The 25235-nt window shown below is 31.9% G+C and overlaps 1 protein-coding gene and 1 long non-coding RNA gene across 11 annotated transcripts in view; one reads left to right on the top strand and one right to left on the bottom strand.

Moving 5' to 3' along the window:
* Positions 1–25235, top strand: part of NFAT5 (nuclear factor of activated T cells 5) — a 110889-nt gene that overhangs the window by 60645 nt on the left and 25009 nt on the right. For 4 of the 10 annotated variants that reach the window (XM_081512674.1, XM_081512676.1, XM_081512677.1 and 1 more), the window contains 5 exons: positions 86–211; positions 11284–11842; positions 16867–17059; positions 19432–19622; positions 21205–21377. In XM_081512674.1, the coding sequence (XP_081368800.1) occupies positions 154–211; positions 11284–11842; positions 16867–17059; positions 19432–19622; positions 21205–21377 (1174 nt within the window). In that variant the 5' untranslated portion in view covers positions 86–153. Of the gene's footprint in view, positions 1–85; positions 212–6523; positions 6583–10769; positions 10832–11283; positions 11843–13422; positions 13552–16866; positions 17060–19431; positions 19623–21204; positions 21378–25235 lie in introns of those variants that run through there. The other 6 variants (XM_081512680.1, XM_081512678.1, XM_081512684.1 and 3 more) reach the window with 4 other exon arrangements.
* On the bottom strand, positions 12196–15665 carry LOC145514588 (uncharacterized). Its single transcript, XR_014060257.1, has 2 exons — positions 15538–15665; positions 12196–14821 (listed from the first exon to the last, which is right to left on the bottom strand). It is a non-coding gene; the product is annotated as an uncharacterized LOC145514588 (long non-coding RNA).

The following is a 25235-nucleotide window of genomic DNA, read 5'->3' as shown; positions in this document are numbered from 1 at the left end:
TGTGCGTGTATGAATAATATAATTCTTGTGAGTGGAAAGACATTAATTTTGTGCTCGTAAACATTTTTTCTCTTTCTCCCAACAGAATCTGTCTATGATCTTCTCCCAAAGGAGTTACAGTTACCACCATCTAGAGAAACATCTGTAGCATCAATGAGTCAGACAAGTGGTGGTGAGGCAGGCTCGCCTCCTCCAGCTGTAGTTGCTGCTGGTATGCATTTCATTTTACTTTTTAAAGAAAACTAAAGCATTATCTGGTCAACATGAACAGTGCTGGCAAAATTCGTATTAAAGAGTGTGTGTGATTTGAGGGTTTGTTTCAGGAGGTTTTAAAATACATACTTTTAACATTAAAAATTTTCTATAAAATACTCTTGATACATTTATTATTTCTTAAAATTTCACATTGGCGCATCTGTTAGTGCCATCTCCCAGAATCGATCTTATCTTCAACTATGGGAGTGAGTTTAAAGCTCTTTGGTTGACTGCACATAATAAAGTTATTAAATACCAAGTTGTGGATAGAAAATTACATTTGAGTCTATAAAACAGTTACTTTTGAAAGTATGCTCAAAGGGGAAAATGTTTTGTGTAATCTGAAAAAGGACTCAAGCACTCAAGTGTTCTTTTTGTTTATATCATGTTACTATAACCTTTTCCCTACATTTAAAAACATGTGTGACCTTACACTTATTTTAAATTCAATCAAAAGTAATGGAAGATTTGAATGTAATGTTATATAAAGATACTTTTTTGTATCAGTGAAAAAGTATGGAAAGTAATGTTTGAAATTTATCAAGTTTATTTTTGATCAGCTCTCAAATCATACACTTTATAATTATATAAAATTGGTTCAAATTTTTATTGAATTAAAAGAAAAGATTGACAGATAAACTAATAGGAAAATGTCTTGATTATGATAAATAATAAGAATGCTTCAATAATACTAGATTGCCCAACTGTAATTCTTTTTTTAGTTGGGTTTACAGTTTACTAAGTGTGTTTGGTTTTTTAAAAAAGCTAGAAAATTATATGTACATACTCTGAAGCTTTATCTGTCTCTTACTAATTAGAGGTTTCTTGCCCGATATGATACCTCTCATCTTTTAAAATGCTACTTAAAATCCATCAGAGTATAGTTTTCAGTAAATTCTTTTTGTTTCAAAGAGAACAGTGAAGTGGAAGGTTGTGATTTAAATGAGGATATTGGTACTCTAGTAGAACTTTGGGTATTTTTCTTATTTGCATTAGCCTAAGCCCAGTCAACTTTGTGTACCAATATTTCCCCTGAGCCATACAGTGTAATCTGCAGCCTTCTTGGTTGAGGGCAGGAAAACTTTAACCATGGCCAAGAAACATACCAGCCCTGCTCACTGTTCATGTGTTGCCAGACATTTTCTAACAGATACTGTGGATTTAATTGTGAACTTTTTAGTAACTGAATTGTAAAGATAACCTGGTTTCACTTTATATGCACTGAGTATTTTTTCCTGGAATTTAAGTATTTAGCTTTAAAATAGTATCAGATAATAAAATATTTTTTAAAAATTTTAAATGAAATATTTCACTTTAAATCCACAGGTAGAAATTGACTAACTGATTTCTTTTGTATCTTTTGAGATTTTTTTTTAAAGCCATGTTGAATCTGTATAGAACTAAAAGTCTGTTTCTTCTGTGCTTTTTAACATCTGTTGACAGTAGATCCAGTTCCTTTTAAAAGCTGAAAAATGTTAGCTAGGTTTGGAAAAAGAACAACACTTCCTTTTAAATAATACCAAAGTCAGTTTTAGAAGTTTTTATATATAAATATTGAAAGTTTTTGAATTTGAGTCACTGATGGAATGTTGATCCTTCCTCCCTCTCTCCCTCCCTCCCTCCATAATCCTCTCCAGATAAATTAGAATGAAGGCTTTGAGTTGAAAAATCATGAAAGTAAGAATTCACTAAAGGAAGTATTCTGAAGTAATGAAGTCTTTTATTAGATCAAGCAGTTATTGACATTGTAAGATTATGAAAAGAGTAAGGAGGTAACCTTGACAATTTTCATATATTCACACACAGAAAGTTTCTGTGATCTAAAACCCATTTGTAATTTTTTTTTACACATATTTACTTTTAACCAACATAAACTTATTCTAGAATTCTAGTCCCATATTGGTAGAGCCTTCGTCATACAACATTATAGGTAAGAGAGTTTAAATTGCAGAATAATTATTGTAGGGAGTTCAGTTAGTATGTATATTTAGAGTTGCTTTTTTAAAATTTGGCATATTAATATCCTTAGCGACATAAATGTCAAAAAGAGTTTTGGAGTAAATTACCAGTTACTCAGTGTTTCCTGGCCAAAAGACTAGATATTTAGGGAAAGATACATTAATTTAGACTTTTCTGATTTTTTTTTTAATCTGTAGCATTTGCTGTTTTAATATGAAATGCATAAAAATGATGACTCTTGATGTAGTTAATTCTTCAGAGTTTTGAAGGAGCTGGATTGGCTGCTATCAGGTATGAGGGCCTGGTGGGAACAGACTTCTAGTTCTGCCATAAAGGTTTGTGTTTCACAAATTCTGAATCAATTTAAATTTTAAAATTTAGAGATTGGGAATATAGATATTCATGTACATTTTAAATTATTTAATTATTAAAAATGTGTTTCTCAGATTCGCCAATCTATATTTTTTTCCCTTTACGTATTACTGAAGGATTGAGTAAACATGATGCTGCTAATCCACAATCCAGAATATTGGGTAAAAAATGCCTCTTAAACCTCCTTTTATGTCTCTACACTATACACACTTTTAATACTGTCATTTATAATATCTTTAGTCTGGTAAGACCCTCGATTGGGAGTAGGGGAAAGAGGGCTTCCTTCCTCACAATGTCACCCCTCTCCAGAGGACCAAGAGTCACAGTCTGGAGGTATAGTTGAAAATCAGCAGTCTGGAATTTGTATTTTAAACCATTTTTAAAAAACAGCTGTTTTTATCCCACCAGAAAGTTTCTTAGTAGTTTGAGATTCAACATGTGAATGTATAAAAGTTTTAAAGTACAGACTTCCTGAAGAATATTGTAGGTTTCTGGTAATTAAGACAGAGGCCATTTTTCTAACATAAAGTTATCCAAATGAATTTATTATATTTTTTGGCAAAATAAGGAGTTGTTCAAGGAGTAGATAAAAAATGCAAGTTGTGAAAGGATTCTTTTTGTTGTTTCTTTAATCCTATAGTATAGGTTATAAGACACTAAAATATATTAGTAAGAATTACTAAGAAGAACTAAAACAGTCACATTAGAATTTAGGGGTTTTAAAGAGATATGGCAGATATTTTTCTTAAATAACAGCTTTATTGAGATATTGTTGTTGTAAACTGAAAGGTGAATTGATCTTGGTTATTCCATATGATCAATTCCTACTTTTCCTAGAAAACTGGACCGCTTCCAAAAGGAAGTCAGTTACAAACATGTTGCCAAGTAGGTTTTAAAACTACTCCTCATTCTGTCTTTTAAAATTACATATAAATACATACATTTATACATACAGAAATATGTGTATGGATCTATGTATAGATGTTTACTAACATCTGCATTATTAGAATGAAAAAAACATCAGCAGACTTGGACCATAATGGTTAATTCAGAAACAATTACCAATTTGGGAGACTGTCCATATTGTAAATTTTCACTGACAAAAAGTACACATGACCTATTAATGATTTATTTCCTAAATGTTTACCTTTTTTTGTCCTCTTAATTTTTAGCAACTTTTATAAATATTGTGATTTATTCATTTTCTGATAGAATAAGCACATTTTTGTGTCACCTGAGTTTTAGAATAGCATTTTGAAACTGCACAGATTCTCAACCATTCATGGACAAAATACATATATCAAATAGACACGGTTTCTTTTTTCCCTGTGTTTTGTAGAATTTCACATTAATAAGTTAATGTACAGAAGTGGGCTTACTTTTTTTCTGTTACCAATAAGATTGATAATAAGCAAAAGGTATTACCATAACCGTTTTATAATAATTAGTTATATAAATAATAGTAATCAAGTTATATAAAGACACTCCAACTGTACTAGAGTGAGGGGAATTGATAAGGGTAGGATATAACAAGAGACTTCAGCTATTTCTATGACATTATTTTTCTTTTCCTATATGTGAAATACAATAAAATTAGCTTGAGCTTTGGAATCATAAAGAACTAATATGAATCTGATTGCTATCTTATCATTTCTATCATATAGACAGAATCTTGTGGAAATTCAGTAAATATTTCATATTACCCCTGTAACTGGACAGTAATGACAACTTTCTTAAGGCTACTTTGAAGGTAGATACTTAATGTTGCTTGATGATTAATAATGTTTAGATGAACATTGACCTCCCTCCCACATGGATTTCTCCTTTCATTTTTTAGTAAGGTTTTTAAAAATAGATCTTATTTTTATAAAAACAAGTTTTTAAGCTTTATTTTGCTTCTTTCTTTCCATTCTCACTCTGTTTTTTACATTATTTTGAAGTTTTGTGTATCAGACAACACATGGGCCGTGGGATTTCCTCTCTGAGTTAGTCTTTAATGTTGACACTCTCTTACTAGGAACCTTTGTAAATAAAAAAAAACATGGATGGAGGATGATGAATCATAGGGAGAACAGACACTTCCCAATGAGATGATTCTGCAGATTTGACTGATTAAGTATTCTTCCTAGAATTCTCTTCTTACTTTTAAAAAAATTAAATGATAAAGTTGGGTGATCGATTATCAAAACTTTTTAGTAGAGCAATTTATTGCTTTTGGTTTTTGTCTAGATGTTTTATTTTATCTACAGTTGGATCTAACATACACTCTAATCCAGATCCAGTTGTGAAACCATTCTGAATAATTAAGTTAGAAGATTTTGATGATACAAAAACTATTTTCTTTTCCTTTTTTTGGTCACTTCTAAAAAAAGAAATGTGAAGACATTGGACTGGTGTTAGCAGGAGTGCCTTTATTATTTAATCTAAACTATATTAAAATGTATTATATGATAAAGCATTGAAGTGACCTTCAAATAGCATCCCTCAGAACTGCTTTTTCTCTCCAGTCCTTAAGTTAATGTGGTAGTAATCTCTCTTTTTGTCTTCAAGTAACATTACCTTTCAGGTAGTATAATTGCTGTCTATTTATTTTAAACCTGTTCTTCCTGGGGTCTTTGACAGCAACAAATACAGTTGTCAGCTAGTATAGTTCCCTATTGTGTTTAAATTATTTGAGGGTGAGGATAGTAACAACGACTGATGCTACCTAGTAGTATTTAAATCACTGGATGATAGAAGACATCTTTCTCTTTGAGAAGATTTAAAAAAACAAATTGTATAATGTGTACTTAGTACCTGTTTTACCCTTAGGGTTGAATAGGACAAAATACATACTTAAAACACATTGCTTTAAGTGTCAGGACACTTGCAAATGTTGTAAGCATTTTATTTTTCAGTAACATTATTTAATAAATATTCTGTGAATATATTTATTAATGGCACTCAGACAAGGTAAAAATAATTATTTTAGGAGAATTTAGATTAAAAGTGGGAAAGTAGTTATTGTGTAGTATTAGAATTCTGACTGGCAGTTTGATGAACTGGAGGAGAAAAGGATGGTCTATAGTAAGTCAGTAACAAACCTTTCAGTTTCAGCAGTAGAGCTAATTTTTTATAAAATAGAGCCACTGGGATCAAGCATTGTATACACAGTAGCATATCTAATTTAAAAGTGTAAATTAGAACTTCTGTGGCAGTTCAGTGGTAAGACGCTAAGCTTCCAATGCAGAGACATGGGTTCGATCCCTAGTTTGGAACTAAGATTCCACATGCTGTGTGGCACAGGCAAAAATTTTTTTAAATTAAAAAAAAATTTTTTTAAGTGTACATTAGTAACTTTTGGGGGGAGGGGTATGAAGAAGTGTTTGGAAGCTGGCCTGAGAAATGAAAATACTCTTTTGCTGTAAAACGCAGATTTTTTTTTCTGTTTTTGTGTATTTGTCAGAACATAACATTTTCTGCTCTTTAAGGAAATTTGGGTAAGGGAACAGTTTAAAAACACTTAGAGCATTCTGGCTTATGGATTAGATTGCATTAGTAAACAAAAGAGCAAATTGGTGAATATGAGTTAACAAAAATTTTGAATAAGAAATTTCCCCTTATGCATTTATTTGGGTGTTAATAATTTAATTTTTTAAAGTTTGTTTTAAAACATTGCTTATTGTAGCATATAAACTCATGTTGGGTGGGAAAAGTACAAATGAGAAATTGAAACTGTTTTAAACATGTAAATTAAATGATAGACACTACAATTTTGGGGTTTTGTTTTTTTTCTTTTGTTTTATTTTTATTTTTGTTTTTTGGTAAAGTAATCTGGATTGCTTATTTTATATGCTGGGATGCTAGTTGTTTTTTCTATTAATACACTTAACTTGCATTCTAGCTTCGCCATTCAGAGACAGGCATCGTGTGGTGGGTTGTGTGACAGTGTCTGTCAATAGTGAAGACAAATAGTGCCAGAGACACTTAACCCATCCAATCTCACCCAGGGTATAGGTCGGTCTCGTTTTCAGACTTCTTCATAAGTCTTTTTTTCTTTCTTTCTTTCTTCCTTCCTTCCTTTCTTTTTTTGTTTCTAAATAGTGGATTGATACTGATTGAAACTAAAGCTTTATGTAAAGTTTTAAACTTTACGTTAATATTTAACGAAGAAGAAGAAGAAAAGTAGAAAACGAAGGTTGGCATGTAAGGTGTTGACAAAGCAGGTTTGCAGCCACTTTGTGTGTTGTAGATTTTTCAATCCCTTGGCAGCATGAATGTTGGCCTTTTAAATTTTTTCCTGTCAATATCTTTCTTCTTTGATCTGAAAATATGTTCTTATATCTGGTGACTTTTATCAAACAAAATGTTTAGATTTGAAGTCATTGTTACCAGTAAGAAAAATGAAATACTTACAAAGAATAACTTAGGCTGAACAGTAAATGTTTTAGACCAGAAATGGTTTCCGGATAACCTGTGTTGTTTTTTATTACTATTTTCTGAACAGTTTTGTTTACTCCTTCTCTGTTCCACTATTGGTTCACTTAGCACACTTGTAAATTGTTATGGGGTTTTTTTCTTTTAAGGAAACTCAACTGATTTTGCACTGGTGTTGAAAAGTTATAAAATATAAGTGCATATTTAAATACTAGGGACCACATTTTTATCTTGAAAGCTTAGTTAAATGTCATTTCTGTTATATTTTTAAAAATCAGTGAAAGGTATTTGTTACTGTTGAGGACTTTAAAGAATGTTTCTAATTTCACAGCTTACTATAAAAAGTTTAGTTAGGTCCACAAAGTATCATCTCTTTTTTATGATATTTAAAGCACTAAAATGATGTGATAATTTAATTTCTTGTTTACAAATCTAGAACTAATAGTTCTTAATTTTAAAATGTAATTTAAGCAAACTGTATAAAATATACATGGATTTCTCTATGTAGTATCATTTAAAACTCCATTTTCATCTTTCCAAACAAATTAATAATATAGTTGACCCTTGAATGACAGAGGGTTGGAGTGAGTAGAGGTGCTGTCCCTTAGCACAGTCAAAAATCATGTATTACTTTACAGTTGGCATTCTGTATCCTTGGCTCTTCATCCACAGATTTGAAATCTACAATGTTCTTGCTATTATTTTATGCATTTATTTTTAATAGATAATATTAAGAATTTGCTAAATTTTTTAGTAAATTTATGGATTAATACACAAGTACGTAGGGGCTTCCCAGGTGGCTCAGTGGTAAAGAATCTACCTGCCAATGCAGGAGATATGGGTTTGATCCCTGGGTCAGGAAGAGCCCCTGGAGGAGGAAATGGCAACCCACTCCAGTATTCTTGCTTGGGAAATTCCATAGACAGAGACCCTGACAGGCTACAGTCAATAGGGATGCAAAGAGTCATACATGACTGAGCACACAGCACACAAGTAGGTCACTTGACACAGCTGAGTTTTAAGAAAGAAGGTTCTTAGCACATTTTTGTAGAAATAGTAAGTTACCTCTAAACTCTTTTGAGTTACTCCCAAACTTTCCCTGTAGCAGATAATGTTGTTATAGTAAGATATAGTCTAAGCATTTTAAGTAGTAAATCTTTTTTTTTAAAACCTGATATGTGTCTATTATGAACCCATCGGTCCATTTATTTACCAGTTTAATGTAACTCAGCATACACAGGAAATTTTGACCTTCCCATAAATCAATTTAATTAAAAAGTAGAATTTTTACTACATGAAAGTCATAGTATGTTATGTGTCTGGGGAGTCTAAGATGAGAAAGATGTTGTCCATGCTTTCTAGGGGCCCATAGTTCTTATCCCTTACTTTACCACCTCACTTAGCCTTATTAATGCACTTAGCCGATGTTTTCCTAACCAAAATGTAACATGCTTTTGTAAAGGGTTTTATATACCATCTTCATCAGTATCAGAGGAACAATGATACTATTGTAAAGAGTTTTATAGTTCAAAAAATTGTCTTATATTCATTATGTTCTTAAAATAAGTAGAACTTTGGTAATTTAGGATCGAACTGAGGTAACTTTTAAAAAGTAATTAAAAAAATTAAAGAATGCTTACTACTGTCTTTTGACAGTTTATGTTTTCAGCTTTAATAGTTTTGTGCTCATGAACTTTTTAATTTAATAAGTATATCCAGGAAACTGCAGGTATACTATTCAAAATGTGTGTTAGATGTCCATGGAAAATGTAGAGAATATTTTAACTTACGTAGGGTATGATATCACAGTTTGGCATACCTGTCCCAGAACAGAGATTTATGTACAATTATATCAATTGGGTTTTATAACCATGATTTTTAAATAAGACTTGCAAGATTTAATCACGCATACTTTTAAAGAGCAATACTAGATTATATCTTGCATATTAAATTCATAAATATCACATAACTTACTTTTGAGTTCATGATTACATTTTACCTAACTTTGCATCTTTCATGGACAGGGATCCCTGAGATATTCATATTCTGCATTCTCATGTGCATGGCACTTAGATTCAAAGAGTGGGTGGGAGAAAACGTCTTTTTAGAAATACAAGTTCACAGCATTCATGTTGCATGCCTTGTGTGTTCCACTGCAAATACTGCATGCTGCCTACTTGTATTTCTCTGAAAATGGTGAACATAGGCTCATACACACAACAACATGTAGTTTCTTTTTTGCCAATAGTTGGAACAGATGGAGGAATGTTAGACATAATACAATTTTTATCTTTTCTAAAGTGAATTCTGTCATATTTTTCAAAAAAATAAGGAAAAAACCTTGTTATTTAAACCCAAAGTGGCTACAAATCAGCTCCTAAACTGTCACTGACATTAGTATCTAGAATTTTGTAGTGTTTACAAATCTTTTAAAATATTTATTTACTAAGAAAACATTGCATTAATGCATGATACAAAATTGATAAAATTTTTCTTTAAATTGGAATGCAGTTTAAAGTGACTGAATTTTTCCAATTTCAACTACTGCATTTGACAAGGATACAAACTGGAAAATGGAACTGGTATCATCTAATTGCACTAAGTGCCTTAACTCATGGTAGTTGAGAAAAATCTTTCCATGTGGCATTATGTAGATTACATTATTTATGGCTAATATTAATAACAGTACTCTTCAGCCTTGACAGCAGTGAAAAATTGTGGGTGAATTTAATTCTTTCAATGATTTGAGTGTTCTGGTGCATTTTTTCAATTTAAACATAGATCTTTGGCACTTGGCTTTTGATTATCTAAACATTGGCATTCTTACATTTCACTCTACATAATTGATGTGGATGTTGCAATTCTAGTAACTGCACATCACAGTTTTAAATTTTATCATGCCACTTTAAAATAGTAGCATACATGCTATAGATGAAAATTAATTTCAATTTAAACATATTGTTAGTTGTCACATGTTGCCTATTTTCATTTTTGTATATGTTTATGATTATAAACCTTTCTGTATCTTATACAAGATAAAATTGTATAGGACTGATAACTTCCAACTGTAATATTAGTGTGCTTCCGTAGATTATGTTGTTAAAGGGTTTAGTAATTGTATTTTTCAATGAACTGATCTGCCAGTGGCCACATATTTTGAAACGATCCTGCTTTCGACTTCTTTGGTTAGGCATAGGCAAGGGAAATTATATTATGAAAAACCTTTTTATAAGAACTATTGATAATTCTGGTTCTTTGCAGAGATTTTTTTTTTCTGTTCAACTCTTTTTCATTAGACTTCAGTCAATAAAATTTGCTGTTTACTCACCTGAAGAAATTCCCTTAATAGTTAAAATCAAGTAGACCTTTTAAAGAGAGAGTAAATGGACAGTGGTAACCAAGTGCTGAATGTGTATAATCAAGTACTTTACAAGAAAAATCCTTCCATTAATAAATCCTTCCTCTGCTTTTCATTCTGCTATAAAGGATGGATTTATTAGAGATCATGGTTTTGAACTGCCACTTCCAACGTCTGGAGACCCTCAGTAGTTAACTTGCTTATCTTCTGCAGCCCAGCCTGTTCCAAATCAAACCTTTTTCATTTTTATTCTTTTAGATTTTAAAATAATCATAGTGACGGTACCAGTTCCATTTTGCCTCCGATTCAGTTGATTATATATTTTTTCTATTTATTTCTCATTTTATAATTGATATCTGGAATAATCAGCAGCTCTTTTCTCATTTATTTTCTCATATTTTTATTCCAGGATTTGCCTCTGAAGCAGGGAGTGTCTGCATTAAAAATGACCTGTAGTTCTCTGCTTCATAGGTTAGAAACTTATTTTAATATTTTGTGGCTAAGCACAGTCCCACTTTTCAAATTCTATAATGGATTATTTAATTGGCATTGAATGTGGACCACAAGCATATATTTCATATTGGGGTTTTTTTTTTATTATTTTAAATGATTAAAATTCAATAGAAATATCCAGCTGAGGCAATAAAAGCTTTATTCTTGCTTTACAGCTTAAAATATTAAATTAGATTTTTAAAAATCTATCAATTATACCAAGTAAAATAATGCTATTTTGGCATTTTTTTAAAATTGTGCTTTTTTAGGCCTTGTATTGCTTGAAGCATTTATATTCTAAAACTTAACCAAATTCCAACTATTCATTATGGGGAAAAACAATCAGTTCACAAATCACATTTCAATGGGACTGCTAGCCAGCGTAGGTGAAAACATGTATAGTGTATTTACTCTTAAATTGTACACTGCAGATGCTTCTTCAGCTCCCTCCTCTTCCTCCATGGGCGGTGCTTGCAGCTCCTTTACCACCTCTTCCAGCCCTACCATTTATTCTACCTCAGTCACCGACAGCAAGGCTATGCAAGTCGAGAGCTGCTCCTCAGCCTTGGGGGTAAGTAACCGAGGGGTAAGTGAAAAGCAGTTAACCAGTAACACAGTTCAGCAGCATCCATCAACACCGAAGAGGCACACAGTCTTGTACATCTCACCACCACCTGAGGACTTGCTGGATAACAGTCGGATGTCCTGCCAGGATGAGGGGTGTGGATTGGAATCTGAGCAGAGCTGCAGTATGTGGATGGAGGATTCCCCCTCCAACTTCAGTAACATGAGCACCAGTTCCTACAATGATAACACTGAGGTACCTCGTAAATCACGAAAACGAAATCCAAAGCAGAGGCCGGGGGTCAAACGACGAGATTGTGAAGAATCTAATATGGATATATTTGATGCCGACAGTGCCAAAGCACCTCACTATGTGCTTTCTCAGCTTACCACGGACAACAAAGGCAACTCAAAAGCAGGAAATGGGTTGGTATTCACATTTTTTTTAAAGTTCTCTCACCATTATGCAAAACAAAAAAATAAGTCATTCCTCATTTTTCTTAATTGCTCAGCTCAATTTGCATCTAAAGCAAGGATACTAATTTTATCATTGATATAACATGAAAATTTTAACTTAAAATGATCAGGTTTCACAAGAGAAGATAATAAATACCAGCAGATTTTGCCAGTAGGTATCTTAGGGTATGATTAAGTAGTAGAAAATGAAAATAATCTGTTTAAGAAATAACTTAAATTTCAGATGAATTTATACTTTAAAAGATTTTTAAAATATTTTTACTCATTGAGATAGTAATGTAATGGCTAGTAATGTAATGGCTCTAGCTAAAACCGACTTTTACAGAGGGCTAATTTGTTTTCTCTTTCACATTGTATTCCCCATATGATTCAGTTTATTTCCATTTTTGTGAAGACCTTATTTTCCTTTTATTTGATGAAAACAAAAAAACTACATTGATAGTTTGAGTCTCAATTTAGATTCATGTATTTATTTTAAGCTTTTTGTTTAATATATTTTGCCAGTTTAGGATTTCTTTAAATATATCACTTTTTTTCTGTGATTCTGGGTTATGTATTTAAAGGATAATAGAACAGAATCACGGTACCTATTTTGAGTTTTCATTCATTTCTGCCAGTTTACAACACATACTAAATATATTTCAGTAGCTATATTACAGAACGTTCACTTCTAAAGTACAGAATACTATGACTTAACTTTCTAATTCCTTTGATACTTTCATTGTAACATTTAATTGCTAGACTTCTGATTACATTTTCCTACAATATATTCAGCGTAGTTTGATAAAGTTTAACTTACTGGATCTTGAGAGATTACTTTTTTTGGATGGTCCTTTAGTTGACCAGGATCTCCTACACTTTTAGGTTGTCACAGAATACGATGGAGATGCTTTTGATTGGTTCATTATTTGATTACATCATTGGTGGATTTTTTTTAGTTAAAAATCTAATTGAGAATTACAGAGAATATCTTTAATGTTTCTTAAACTTGTCCTTAAATATTTTCTCAGTATATTTTAAAAGTAATATCTACCATTTAAGCAATGGTTATTCTATACTACTCTCTTCTCTACTCTCATCTAAAACTCCTTTGGGGTGATGAAGTTAAATAAAAATGCCCATTTAAATATTTTTCATTTTTAGAAAGTCCAGGTTAGGAAATTATCTAAAAGATATTTAGATACCCTTTCCAAAAGTATTTCTGTTACCAGAGTCAACAGTTGTAGGACATTTTGTAGAAATATTACCTATAGAATAATGCTCTGAAACATAGTAGCATAGATATAAAAGGTTCATATGTGTCTATCATTAAATACAGGTATGTGTTTATTTGGGCTTCTGTGGAGAAAGTGGTTTTTTTTTAAGTTCCATAAGAGAGATTTTCATTTTTGTACTGAAATAAATGTTAAAGTTCAGATGAAGAACAAATAAAATTTTGACTTAACAGTTAGTCAACACACATGATTTGCAGTTGCTGTTAAAAAGATATCTTGACATACATCTTTTCTGCTTCTGCTTTTGTATGATAGATATATCTTAGAAATGATTTGAGGTTACCCAGGGAAAGTATAATAACATTTGTCAAGACAAAATCTCTCATGAAATAATTCATGGAACAGAAACTCATCAAGCAGCAGAAGAAATGTCCAGCTTCTTAGGTAATGGAAAAACATTTGACACTAGCCTATGAAAATGATGCAAGAAGTTTAAACTTTGAATTTATAAGAACTATATTGAGGAAAGGATAAAACCATATGTAAATATAAAAAAAATAGGTCTTTGGAAACAGTTGTTAAGAGAATCTCAAAAGTTCATAGATGTTAGAAAATGAAAGAAATTTTGCCATAAAATTTCTATTTATATACAGCTACATTATAGAAAATGCACTCTCAAATATTTTGGTACAGCAGTTTTTATTTATCTTCAAGATGGAAATAGCATTTTGTATAATTAAAATGTTAAATGAAAGACTTTGCTAAGAAAACAGAACTATTTTTAAAAAACTACTCAGTTATTTAAGCATTCCTAGCCATATTTTTCTTAAATTCTTCACCTAAATATCCTGAGAATGAGTAGCTCAGTGTCTCTTCTGGATATTCCTAGAAATTAAGATATGATATATGTGAAACTGTTTTAGGCATTTTGTAGTAAAAATTATTTTTGTAACAGGCAACCAGAAGGATGTGCAGCACAAAAGAATTAAAGTGTCATTTTAAGACTTCTGAATGGAATATCGAAAATAGTGGATTTTCTTTTTAGATAGTCAATTTAAAAGTAAAATCCCATACAGATAGCTGCTATTTTCTTGTTTTTTCCTTAAGTCATAATGCATTAAAAATTAGTAATTTGAATGAATACTTTTCTAACAATTAGTTGATGTTCTGTTTTATACAGCTTGAGATCTAAATATGTGTGTATACCATTTTTACATTTAAACCTAGAGAATAAAGTTAGTTTTAAGGGCTTTTAAAAGTATCATTTCAGAAACTGATTACATGTATTGTTCTTTAAACCATAATGTGTATACTTCATTAACTTAATAGTTTTCATCCCAAATGAAATGTTTTATTGAAATAATCAAGCTCAGTATCTTATTTATCCTCATAAATATTACTTTGGCTAGCATAAGTGAATACAAAAGCCATATCTTGCCAAATTAATGATGTGCTACAGTTTTCTTATATTTCAGACTGAAGTCTTCCATTTTTCATTGTAAAGTTAATAGATATTAGTTACAAACATTTGAAAAATGCAGAAAAATAGAAGATAAGAAATAATCTATAATCTAGTAAATCAATATAACTAATACTAGAATTTTGTTATATTTTCTTTTAGTCCCTTTCAGTGCATATTTGGGGATGTTTTTATATTGTTTGAGTGAATATTTTTGCTTTGATTTTTAAATTAAAAAAAAAATTTTTGACCACACTATGCAGCATGTGGGATCTTTGTTCCACAACCAGAAATCAAACCCTCACCCCCTGCATTGGGAGCACAGTCTTAACCACTGGACTGCCAGAGGAGTCCCTGCTTTGATTTTTCAAATGATTAAAAAACAGTATCACTATAGAATTTCATATGCAAAATACTGTATTCACTGCAAAGGTTTGAGTTTCTACCCAGAATGATGAAAAAATAGAATTTATTGCCCTTTGTTTTGACTTTGACTCCATACTTATGTTCATAGAGTTTTTTCTTACAGGGCCTTTTAAATTACTTATACAGGTAATCTTTGACTTAATTATGTCAAACTTCATCAACAAGTTTGCCTTCATCAGCAAATACTTTTTTTCAGCATCTTTTGTTTCGGGAATTGTGCAAGGTTTAAGGAATATGAATATGATTGAGCAAAGTACTTCCGCCTCAGAACCCTTTTTCTCAGTCAGTCTGACTGCATTCCTTTGCATCCCTTCTTCCCTCCATTCTTCTGTCCCTTTCTAGCCTTACATGAATGTAAGGCCCAAATTCCCAGTCCCAAATTCCATTGAGAATGTAGCCTTTCCCTCTTCATTATTGACTACTGAGACAACAATTTGATTAGAAATGGAGAAGTAGGGACTTCCCTGACAGTCCAGTGGTTAAGACTTCACCTTCCAATGCAGGCGATGCAGGTTTGATCCCTGGTCAGGGAACTAAGATCCCACATGCCTCAAGGCCAAAAAAATAAAAACCCAAAATATAAAACAGAAGCAATAGTGTAACAAATTCAATAGAGTTTTAAAATTGTCCACATATTAAAAAAAAAAATTATTTAAAAAAAAGAAAGAAAATGGAGAGGTAAACATTGGAGCTAGGTTTTAGGCTGCTTAGCCACCTGTGTTGAAGTCATAATATTTCTCCTGGGACCTGTTTGCTTTTGGACAGGATTTTGGCCACAGTCATCTCTTGGATTCTGTATCTTCAATATGAGTGTAAACTTTAGGACTGGGAAAATCATGCCAAAAGCATTATAGGCCCTGATTCTGTTTTTAAATGTACATAGGTAATTTTTAAACTAATAGTATTGTCTTCTATTTATTTTTATCACAGATTTACAGTACTTCAGATTAAATGTGTTGACCTGAAGTCCTAACCACCACTTGAAATATTTCTTCAAACATACATTCTGCATAGGAAATGCATGATACATCAGTAAACACTGGAAACCCAACTTAAAAAAATAAGTTAAACTGCCTAACTGTAAAGCCCAGATTATACATTTTTTTATATGCTAAAGGCTTTACTTATTTAATCACAAATGAAAATACTCTGAAAAATTGAACTTCTGGGAAAGATTGTTTAAAATGAAGCTAATTTCCAAATAAAAATCGAATCACTTTTTTTTTTAGTATAACTTTCTCAGTTTGATATACTGAGGAAGATATCCAAAAGAATATGCATGTGTACCTTTGGTTTTTTTAAGGCCTTTTATGTTTTTTTGTTTTTCTTTTTGCTACCCCTACTTTTGCATTGCAAGACCTATTAGAATATAATGATAATCTTGTAACTTTATGTAACACTCACACATATATGTAATTTTTAAACTTTATTTTGACTGAAGTACAATGTGAAAGGTTACAGTGACATTAGCTATTCTCTTTCCTGTTATGTTTGGTTTATTGCATTCAGTCTTCCTTCCTCTTGCCACGCAAATGCATTCTTTGTCTTCCCTGTCCAACTTTATTACAAAATTCAATTTTCAGTTTTTTTAATTGAAGTATTTAGTTGATTTATAATGTTGTGCCAATCTCTGCTGTACAGCAAAGTGACTCAGTGTGTGTATATATATGTACACACACATTCTTTTTAATTACAAAGTTTTAAAAGATACTTTGCTTATGGAATGTATCATTCCTTAGGCTGTATTTATTTTGTCAGTAAGGTAATTAGTTGTTTTTAATGTTATTGCCTGTTCTCTTTCTTCCTTTATCTTGGATGACTTTTGTAGAAAATTCTTTTTGATACTTTTTCCACTTTGTGCTTTGATTTCTCAGAACATTGGAAAACCAAAAAGGAACTGGAGTAAAGAAGAGCCCTATGTTATGTGGACAGTATCCTGTTAAAAGTGAGGGAAAGGAGCTGAAGATAGTTGTACAACCTGAGACCCAGCACAGAGCTCGGTACCTGACTGAGGGCAGTCGTGGCTCAGTAAAGGACAGAACACAGCAAGGCTTTCCTACAGTAAAGGTACTTATTTTATTTAGCTGTAAATGAAGAATTTTATCCACTTTTATTTATTAGTTATTTTGTTTTTAACCAATAAAAGCTGTCTAAAATAAAGCTAATCGCTGTATATATTAGAAATTAAAGTAAAAGTCTGACTGAATCATAAGCCAAATATTGTTACTCTGATGTCATTTGAATTTTAGTTTAAATGGAAACAGAATGTGTTCTAACAAGTAAAATATATGGCAATCATGAACTATCTTCCCTTTATGTTTGACATTGGTAGCAACTCTTTTACATTCTTTCCAAACCTATATTTTAAAAATATTTTAAAGTGAATTCAAAGAAATATTGTATAAATCATTGTGGACTTGGAAAATAAGGTTTTTGAGATGTCGAAAGCAATCAGGTCTACTCAACTCTGAAAAGAGTTGGTTGATAACTTAAGTTAGTCTTCAGTTTAGGAAACAGGATATCAGTTGAGTCTTTAGCTTTTCAGAACTTAGGCTAAAAGGAAAAAGAGGGAGCAGTTAAATTTCAGCACCTGGCCTACCTTATTACAAAGACTTTCTCTCTTTTAAGACAAACCAAAATAAAAGTGGAGTTCAGTTCAGTTCAGTCGCTCAGTCGTGTCCAACTCTTTGTGACCCCATGAATCGCAGCACGCCAGGCCTCTCTGTCCATCACCAACTCTCGGAGTTTACCCAAACCCATGTCCATCGAGTCGGTGATGCCATCCAGCCATCTCATCCTCTGTCATCCCCTTCTCCTCCCGCCCCCAATGCTTCCCAGCATTAGGGTCTTTTCCAATGAGTCAGCTCTTCACATGAGGTGGCCAAAGTATTGGAGTTTCAGCTTCAACATCAGTCCTTCCAATGAACACCCAGGACTGATCTCCTTTAGGATGGACTGGTTGGATCTCCTTGCAGTCCGAGGGACTCTCAAGAGTCTTCTCCAACACCACAGTTCTAGGGGATATTTAACAAGTGTTCCTACCCCTTGCAAATTACTAAACAGGGAGGAATTTTGGCTAGTCACAGGGTAGATTCTTGTAAATACAGTTTGTGTAAATGTTTTAGTTGAACATCATTTCATTGAATTGCCTTTCTTTTTATACATGAAAGAAATAATGGCAGAAACTTGAAATCAAGAAACTTACTCATAACCATTATAAGGTTGGTAAATAGTTACATGTACAGTCATTCCTACCCCTCTACTGCTCACCACACCAATCCTTCTTTAGTCCCCCAAACTTAGGATAAGTAACAGGCAAGTGAGACATTTAAATTATGCTTTGTATAAATATTTGTTTAACCAGACATTTTGATAGTTTGAATTTTTTTAACCTAATTGCTCTGGCTTTAAGTAAGTTTTGTCTAAGTACTTGTCTATGGAAGTACTGTTAGATTAATTGCCTGTAATAGGGGATGAATTGCCTGATCTTAAAAGTTTACTTATTCACTCATTCAACAGATATGGTACCCTTCCATGTGCCAGACACTGTTCTGTGGTACTGCTGACTAACAGTTTGGGTAGACTGCTTATTTGCCTGCTTATTCAACTCATTATGATACCGTAGATACTGAGATATAGCTATTCTTGAATAAAAAACATTTATGAGTTATTTTTAAGCACTTTGATGTGCATTGTACAAGTTATTTTGTGATTTTCTATGTTCTGTATTAGCAGCTTCAATGTTTAACTATAAACCTTATCAAGAACCCAATTTATTTATTAGTCAGCATACAAATTGTAATTTAATTTATGAAGGCTTGCTAGAGACCTGTAAAAGACCCATAGGTCCTGGTTTGAACCAGCAGTTTTTCAGATCGTAATGTTCTGGCCCATGATTTTATGATGTTGCATATATGCATCTAGTCTATGAAAATGAGCCTCATTCCCCTATTATTTATATAGCTGAAGATCAAATGCTTTCCTACTCAATAACTTTCACAGAGTAAAAATTTAGTAGATGTACTTTTATTTGATGATGATGCTACTAACACGGTTTAGTGAATTTTCCGTTAGTGGTGGTGGTAAATCCTGAGTAACCCACATGCTTTGGCAGTCCATAAATTTATAAATACCTCAAAGGATTGTGTATTCATTCTCATCTGGTTGTAAAAATTAGTTACAAATAATAATTTTTCATTACACATCTAAAATTTTAATTAAAATGTAATTGTTGCAGAACTAAAACTTACAGTTTTCTTCAAAAATTTAGCTAATTCCCCTTTATGAAAACATTTTTCCTCTGTTTCTCTGGAGGACTTATTTCTTTACTGTAATCCAGTTATAAATATAATAATATAAGACTTGACTCTGTTTGATTTTTACAGTTCGATTATTTGAAATGCTAATTGGTGTTTATGCTCCATGTTATCTCATTCCAGCTGGAAGGCCATAATGAGCCAGTGGTGTTGCAGGTGTTTGTGGGCAATGACTCTGGTCGAGTGAAACCACATGGATTTTATCAGGCCTGCAGGGTAACTGGGCGAAATACAACTCCCTGCAAAGAAGTGGATATCGAAGGCACTACTGTTATAGAAGTCGGCCTTGATCCAAGCAACAATATGACACTGGCGTGAGTACTTACTAAAAATTGTTTTGTTAATTCATTACACTTTTGCAATAGGAGGAAAAGTTTTTAGTTTCTAATGTAAATATAAAAGATTTTGAGTTTTAAGCATTGCAAATAAAAAGAATAGATTATGGCAGAATTGTAGTGGGGGAAATGAATTCTTGTTCTTTGCTAGAGAATTCGCATGGTGCAAGACAAGGATATAAAAGCAAGGTGGAATGCTGGCTTTTTGGAAAATAATATAGACTTATATGTTGGTTTTATAATATTAACATTAAAAACTAAAATTACAACCAATGTGATTTGCTTTCCTAAATTCCACTTTTGTAGTGTTTGCAGTCAAAACTGACAGACATCATTCATGGTGTCTTTAACCAATCTTGGAATGAAAAAGCATATTGTTAGTCTAAATTTACCTTCTATTTCTGTTTTCCTGTGTTAAAAAAAAAATTATGTCCCAGGATTACCTATTTTTCATGTTATGCATTTTCATTTCCTGAAATATATTACAAGTGTCAAGGATTTAAATTAAATTTTTTTTTCCTTAACCCTTTTGTTGAGGACCTTTAATCTGAAAGATAAACTTAACAGCAGCAAATATTGATATGGGATAGACCTTGTTGTAATTACTTGTATTGGATAGCTAAAGACTTTTCTTTACTTGGTGTTTTTTTTTTAATGTCTCTGCTTTTTATTTTATTTTATTTTATTTATTTATTTATTTTTAATTTAAATTAGTTTATTTATCTATTTTTTAACTTTACAATATTGTATTTGTTTTGCCATACATTGACATGAATCAGAGGGAAATAATAAGTTGGAAAAGGGAAATTTTGAAACAAATTTAATAAAGGTTTTTTTTTAACTTTTGAAATTATAAAAGTAAATGTATATGGTGGAAGATAGAGAGTTACTGATTATAAAAATAGTACTTATTCCTTATAAGTTGAAAACAAGAATAAATTTTAAAAGTTAGCAAAAATTAGTAGTAATAGAAAGCTAAAAACATATTCCTCAAATGCCAACTTCCAAATTAATAGAACTAATTACTATTTTGACGTTTATTTTTCCATCCTTTTTTCTGATGAAATGAGATGGTACTATACTCACTGCTCTGTAACCTACTCTTCACTTACTATGAGCATTTTCCCATAACATTAAACATTATTTAAAGCATACATTTTAATGGCTGTACAGTGTTCCATTTTGGGGAGAGACAGTTGCTAGTTTTTTTCCAAGTAAAATCTGTTCCTTATTTTAATATCTGAATTAGGTACAAAAAGGAAGAGGATAAATTTAATTTTTAAAGCAAAAATATCTCTTGTAAACCGTTACTTATGTTCAGATTTTGAAATAGTGATTTCTGTACTATTTTTCCCATTATTATTATAAATAAAAAGTTGACCGGAGAAGTTATGAATATTTAGAATTTACCCTTCTCTATTTTTTAAAATTTGGAACCATATAATTATATTACATATTCAAAAATTAATAAAGAAGGAAATTAAAAAGAAAAGTTTTAAGAATATATTACTATTTATTTATACAGCAGAAAATATCAGTTAATATATTTTTTCTGTATTAGGGTTGACTGCGTAGGGATATTGAAATTGAGGAATGCTGATGTTGAAGCCAGAATAGGAATTGCTGGTTCCAAGAAAAAGAGCACTCGTGCCAGATTGGTTTTTCGAGTTAATATCACAAGGAAAGATGGCTCCACTTTGACACTGCAAACACCCTCTTCTCCGATTTTATGTAGTAAGTAAGAAAATATGAAGATATTAAGTATATAGAGGTTTTTTTTTTCCATTTTCTGTTTATCGTTCAGATATCTCTAAATTTCAGTTGTATTACATACTCGAGCTTATGATCATGCAAACTTTGCAACATTTTAAAAGCTATAGTCAAGTTTTCTAGACTAAACTAAAGGTGGGTAATTTCTAATAAAATTCAGAAGTTATGTATCATTTTGTAGTTTTCTGTTAATCTTATACTGATTTAAAAAGTAATTTGAATAGTTTGCCTAAGTAAATTACAAATCTGAAGGATTTTCACAGCATCTTCATTTTGTGGTAAATTGCTGTGATCCTAAGTGTTTTATGTTAGAACAGTAAGATAAGAACTGTTAGAACAGTAAGGTTAGAACAGTAAGGTAATAGTAAGGTAACAGTAAGGTAAGCAGAACTTTGTAAATATATAACAGTGAGAATTCTGATTACAAATTAAAGTGCTGTAGTATAATGGAAAATTAAATTCTTACTTTACTAACCTTGGCATAGAAAATAAATGATGTGTATATGTGTGTATTTAAATTCAGTCATGTTATATGTGCCTCACCATATAGTCTGGTTTCCCTGTAATGAGTATTAGTACAAGTAATACATAGGAAAATTTTTTCCTTTGTACATCCCTTAAGAAGATTTGCGTTAAGTGTTATGTTCTTTGACCTTGCTTCTGAATTCAAAAGAGCAGAAGAGACTGAGTTCCATTCACTTGAATTTCCTGTTGGATGGTTATGAGTATTATGACCTTGGTACTCCCAGACACTTACAAAGCCTTTGTTATTTAATTGTAGCTTAGTTTTGTCAAATTATTCACCCTTAGTAAATCTTATTTTTCCCTTCCTTTTACTTCATTTCAGATATGAATCCCTAAACGTTAGCTTGTCAAACACCCTTGTTTTAAAAGGGTAGTAGTAAATATATTTGTGATCTCAAGAGAACTCAGAAGACTTCTATTTTTCATTATTATGAAAAATTTGTTACGGTATTAGTGTTTCCTTCAACTATTTCTGGATAATGTTCACTTATAAATATGCTCCTTTTAAAGTTTGTAGATTCCCTGTCCATTCTGTTGTGTTCAGATAGGGACAGAATAAATAATCTGTAGATAGTTTATTGAATTCTAAAGTTTTTCTAATTTGGGTGCTAGTTTACTATAAATCACAATATGCCTCAACTTGAATATTATAAGGATGGAATTTCAATTTTAGTGGGGTACATGCAGTTCTTCTTTTATGTGATCTAATAGTTTGAGCATGACCATAGCCACTCTCTGAAGACCAGATCCAGGAGATGCTGGATAATTCAGATCATACTGCCTTAGTAGGAACTGGGGGATGGTTGTCAACTTTATTTTATTTTATTTTTTAATTAATTTATTTTAATTGGAGGCTAGTTAGTTTACAATACTGTGGTGGTTTTTGCCATACATCAGCATGAATCAGCCGTGGGTGTACATGTGTCCCCCCCTCCCCGTCCCAAACCCCCCTCAACTTTATTTTATTAATAATTGTTTATTTCTTCTTTCAGTAGCTCATTTCTTTATTTCCTATTTAAATGAAGTATTGTTAAAATATAAATATAAATGTGTCCAGCCAAAGATAGAAAATATAAAAGAAACAGAAAACATGATTTTCTCAAATTTTTCATCTATAGGTATAATTTTCATTTGTTAATTAATGGTAACATATTAATATGTTCATGTTGCAAAAAGTGTTATCTCCCTTTGAAGCTGTGTGAATATGATAGTCCTAAGAAGCAGCAGCATATAGTGGAAGGCATATAGAGCTAGTAATAAAAATTGCCATTTTTGAATTCTTCACAGTATGCCAGAGATTTTATTAACAATTTTATAAGCATTATGTCATTTACCCTCACCATTGCCTTTTATTGTTTCTGTTCTACAGTTGATGAAACTGAGACTTAAATAACTTCCTCAAGGTCACGTAGCTAGTAAATAGTAAGACCAGGATTAAAAGCCTCCTTTTTAGCCATTGTGCTGTGTTGCCACTACAGTCACTTAGAATTTAGCAATGCTAAAACAAAATTTGAATGATTCATTTTATCCCAGCTATAGTCTCCGATGGTTAGGACTGTAGTTACTGTATGAAATTATGTTAGAAAACTATTTCCTCTACCTATGAGATTTGTGTTGTGTAGTTTAGATTTTTTTATGAATTTAGAAAGTAGGTCTCAATTTATATTAGGGGATTTTGCTTGGATACCTATATTATCCCTTCCATTTCCTTTTGTAAATGTCATTTGTTATGGAGGTGTAGGATATATATTTTTATTCCTTTAGTTGACTATTTGGCATTTATATTGCCATCTGCTTGGTGAAATTGAATTAGATAAACTTGAGCAATACTTTTTTTTTTTAAAGAAAGAGGTGCCTTTGCAATAATAATTCGTTAGAAATGGAATGGGAGGTAGAAGGAAACAGGAAGATGAGAGGTAAGTAGAAAGGAAGAGGGGCCAAAAGGTGCTAGAGGTGGAAGGGAGGAGAGGAAACAGATACTTGATCTTCCCTCTAGAGTCACTCAGTGGAAAGAGGCCTAATGCCAGAATTCATGCTGTGCCTTGTGACCTTAGAAAAACAATCCTGCTTCTACTTGTTGGTTTAACAGTGGCCACTGGATCCATTTTCTTTTAGTTTGTTTATTTTTAAGGGGATAGAAGAATCCTCTCCTTTCACACATTTAGATTTCTCCAGAAAATATATATATACTAGATCAAAGTAAAAATATCAATTTTCATACTTTTTTAGTATCTACCCTTCTATGATAATTTTAATGTGGCAAAATTAATCATAGCTTTCTTCAATATAATGTATATTAGGCTTTATCTTACTAATACTTACTGTATTAAGTCTTACTGAAATTAACAAGTTCTTCCTTTACTTATCTCTGGCTCTTCCACAACTTTAGTTCAGTTCAGTTCAGTCTCTCAGTCATGTCCGACTCTTTGAAACCCCCATGAATGCAGCACGCCAGGCCTCCCTGTCCATCACCATCTCCCGGAGTCCACCCAAACCCATGTCCATTGAGTCGGTGATGCCATCCAACCATCTCATCCTCTGTCGTCCCCTTCTCCTCCTGCCCTCAATCTTTCCCAGCATCAGGGTCTTTTCAAATGAGTCAGCTCTTCTCATGAGGTGGCCAAAGTATTGGTGTTTCAGCTTCAACATCAGTCCTTCCAATGAACACCTAGGACTGATCTCCTTTAGGATGGACTGGTTGGATCTCCTTGCAGTCCAAGGGACTCACAACTTTAGGGAATGGGTAATATCATTCAGTAAACTTTTGTTGTATCTTCACAGACGTTAAAAAGGCTTTCTAATTCTTTTGACAGGTTGAAATATTTGCTTTGTTATTTTTCAGTATTCAGATGTTCATTTTCTTCAGCTTTATTTTTGAGGCTGCTATTTGAACAGCCTCTAAAAACACATTGTTTTTTATAATACCAGAAAAATGGCTGCTTTTTTCTGTTATAATTTTTTAAAGCAATGTGATCCCTTTCAAGAGACAGCTTACTAATTACTTAAAGGTAAAAATAAAGCAACTAATGCTTAAATAATCCTGGCTTCAGTTCTATTTGGTATAGAGTATGTCCTGTTAGGTAACCACCAAACTTTTTAACAGATAAGACCTTTTAAGGTCAAAAGTTAAATTATCTTGAGCAGACTAGTTCTTTGTGTAATGTAAATACAAATATATAAAAGATAAATATACATTGTACCTTCAGAGGGGCCTCATTTGGCAGTCTTATGCCTTTTAATGCATAAAAGGGAAAAAGGAGATAGGAAAAAGTTTTGATAATCATGAGCAAAGTGGAG

Source organism: Giraffa tippelskirchi, chromosome 7, assembly GCF_054371585.1.
Source record: "Giraffa tippelskirchi isolate mGirTip1 chromosome 7, T2T-mGirTip1v1.2.pri, whole genome shotgun sequence".
Taxonomy (NCBI): Eukaryota; Metazoa; Chordata; class Mammalia; order Artiodactyla; family Giraffidae; genus Giraffa; species Giraffa tippelskirchi.
This window is presented reverse-complemented; position numbering and strand designations above follow the sequence as displayed.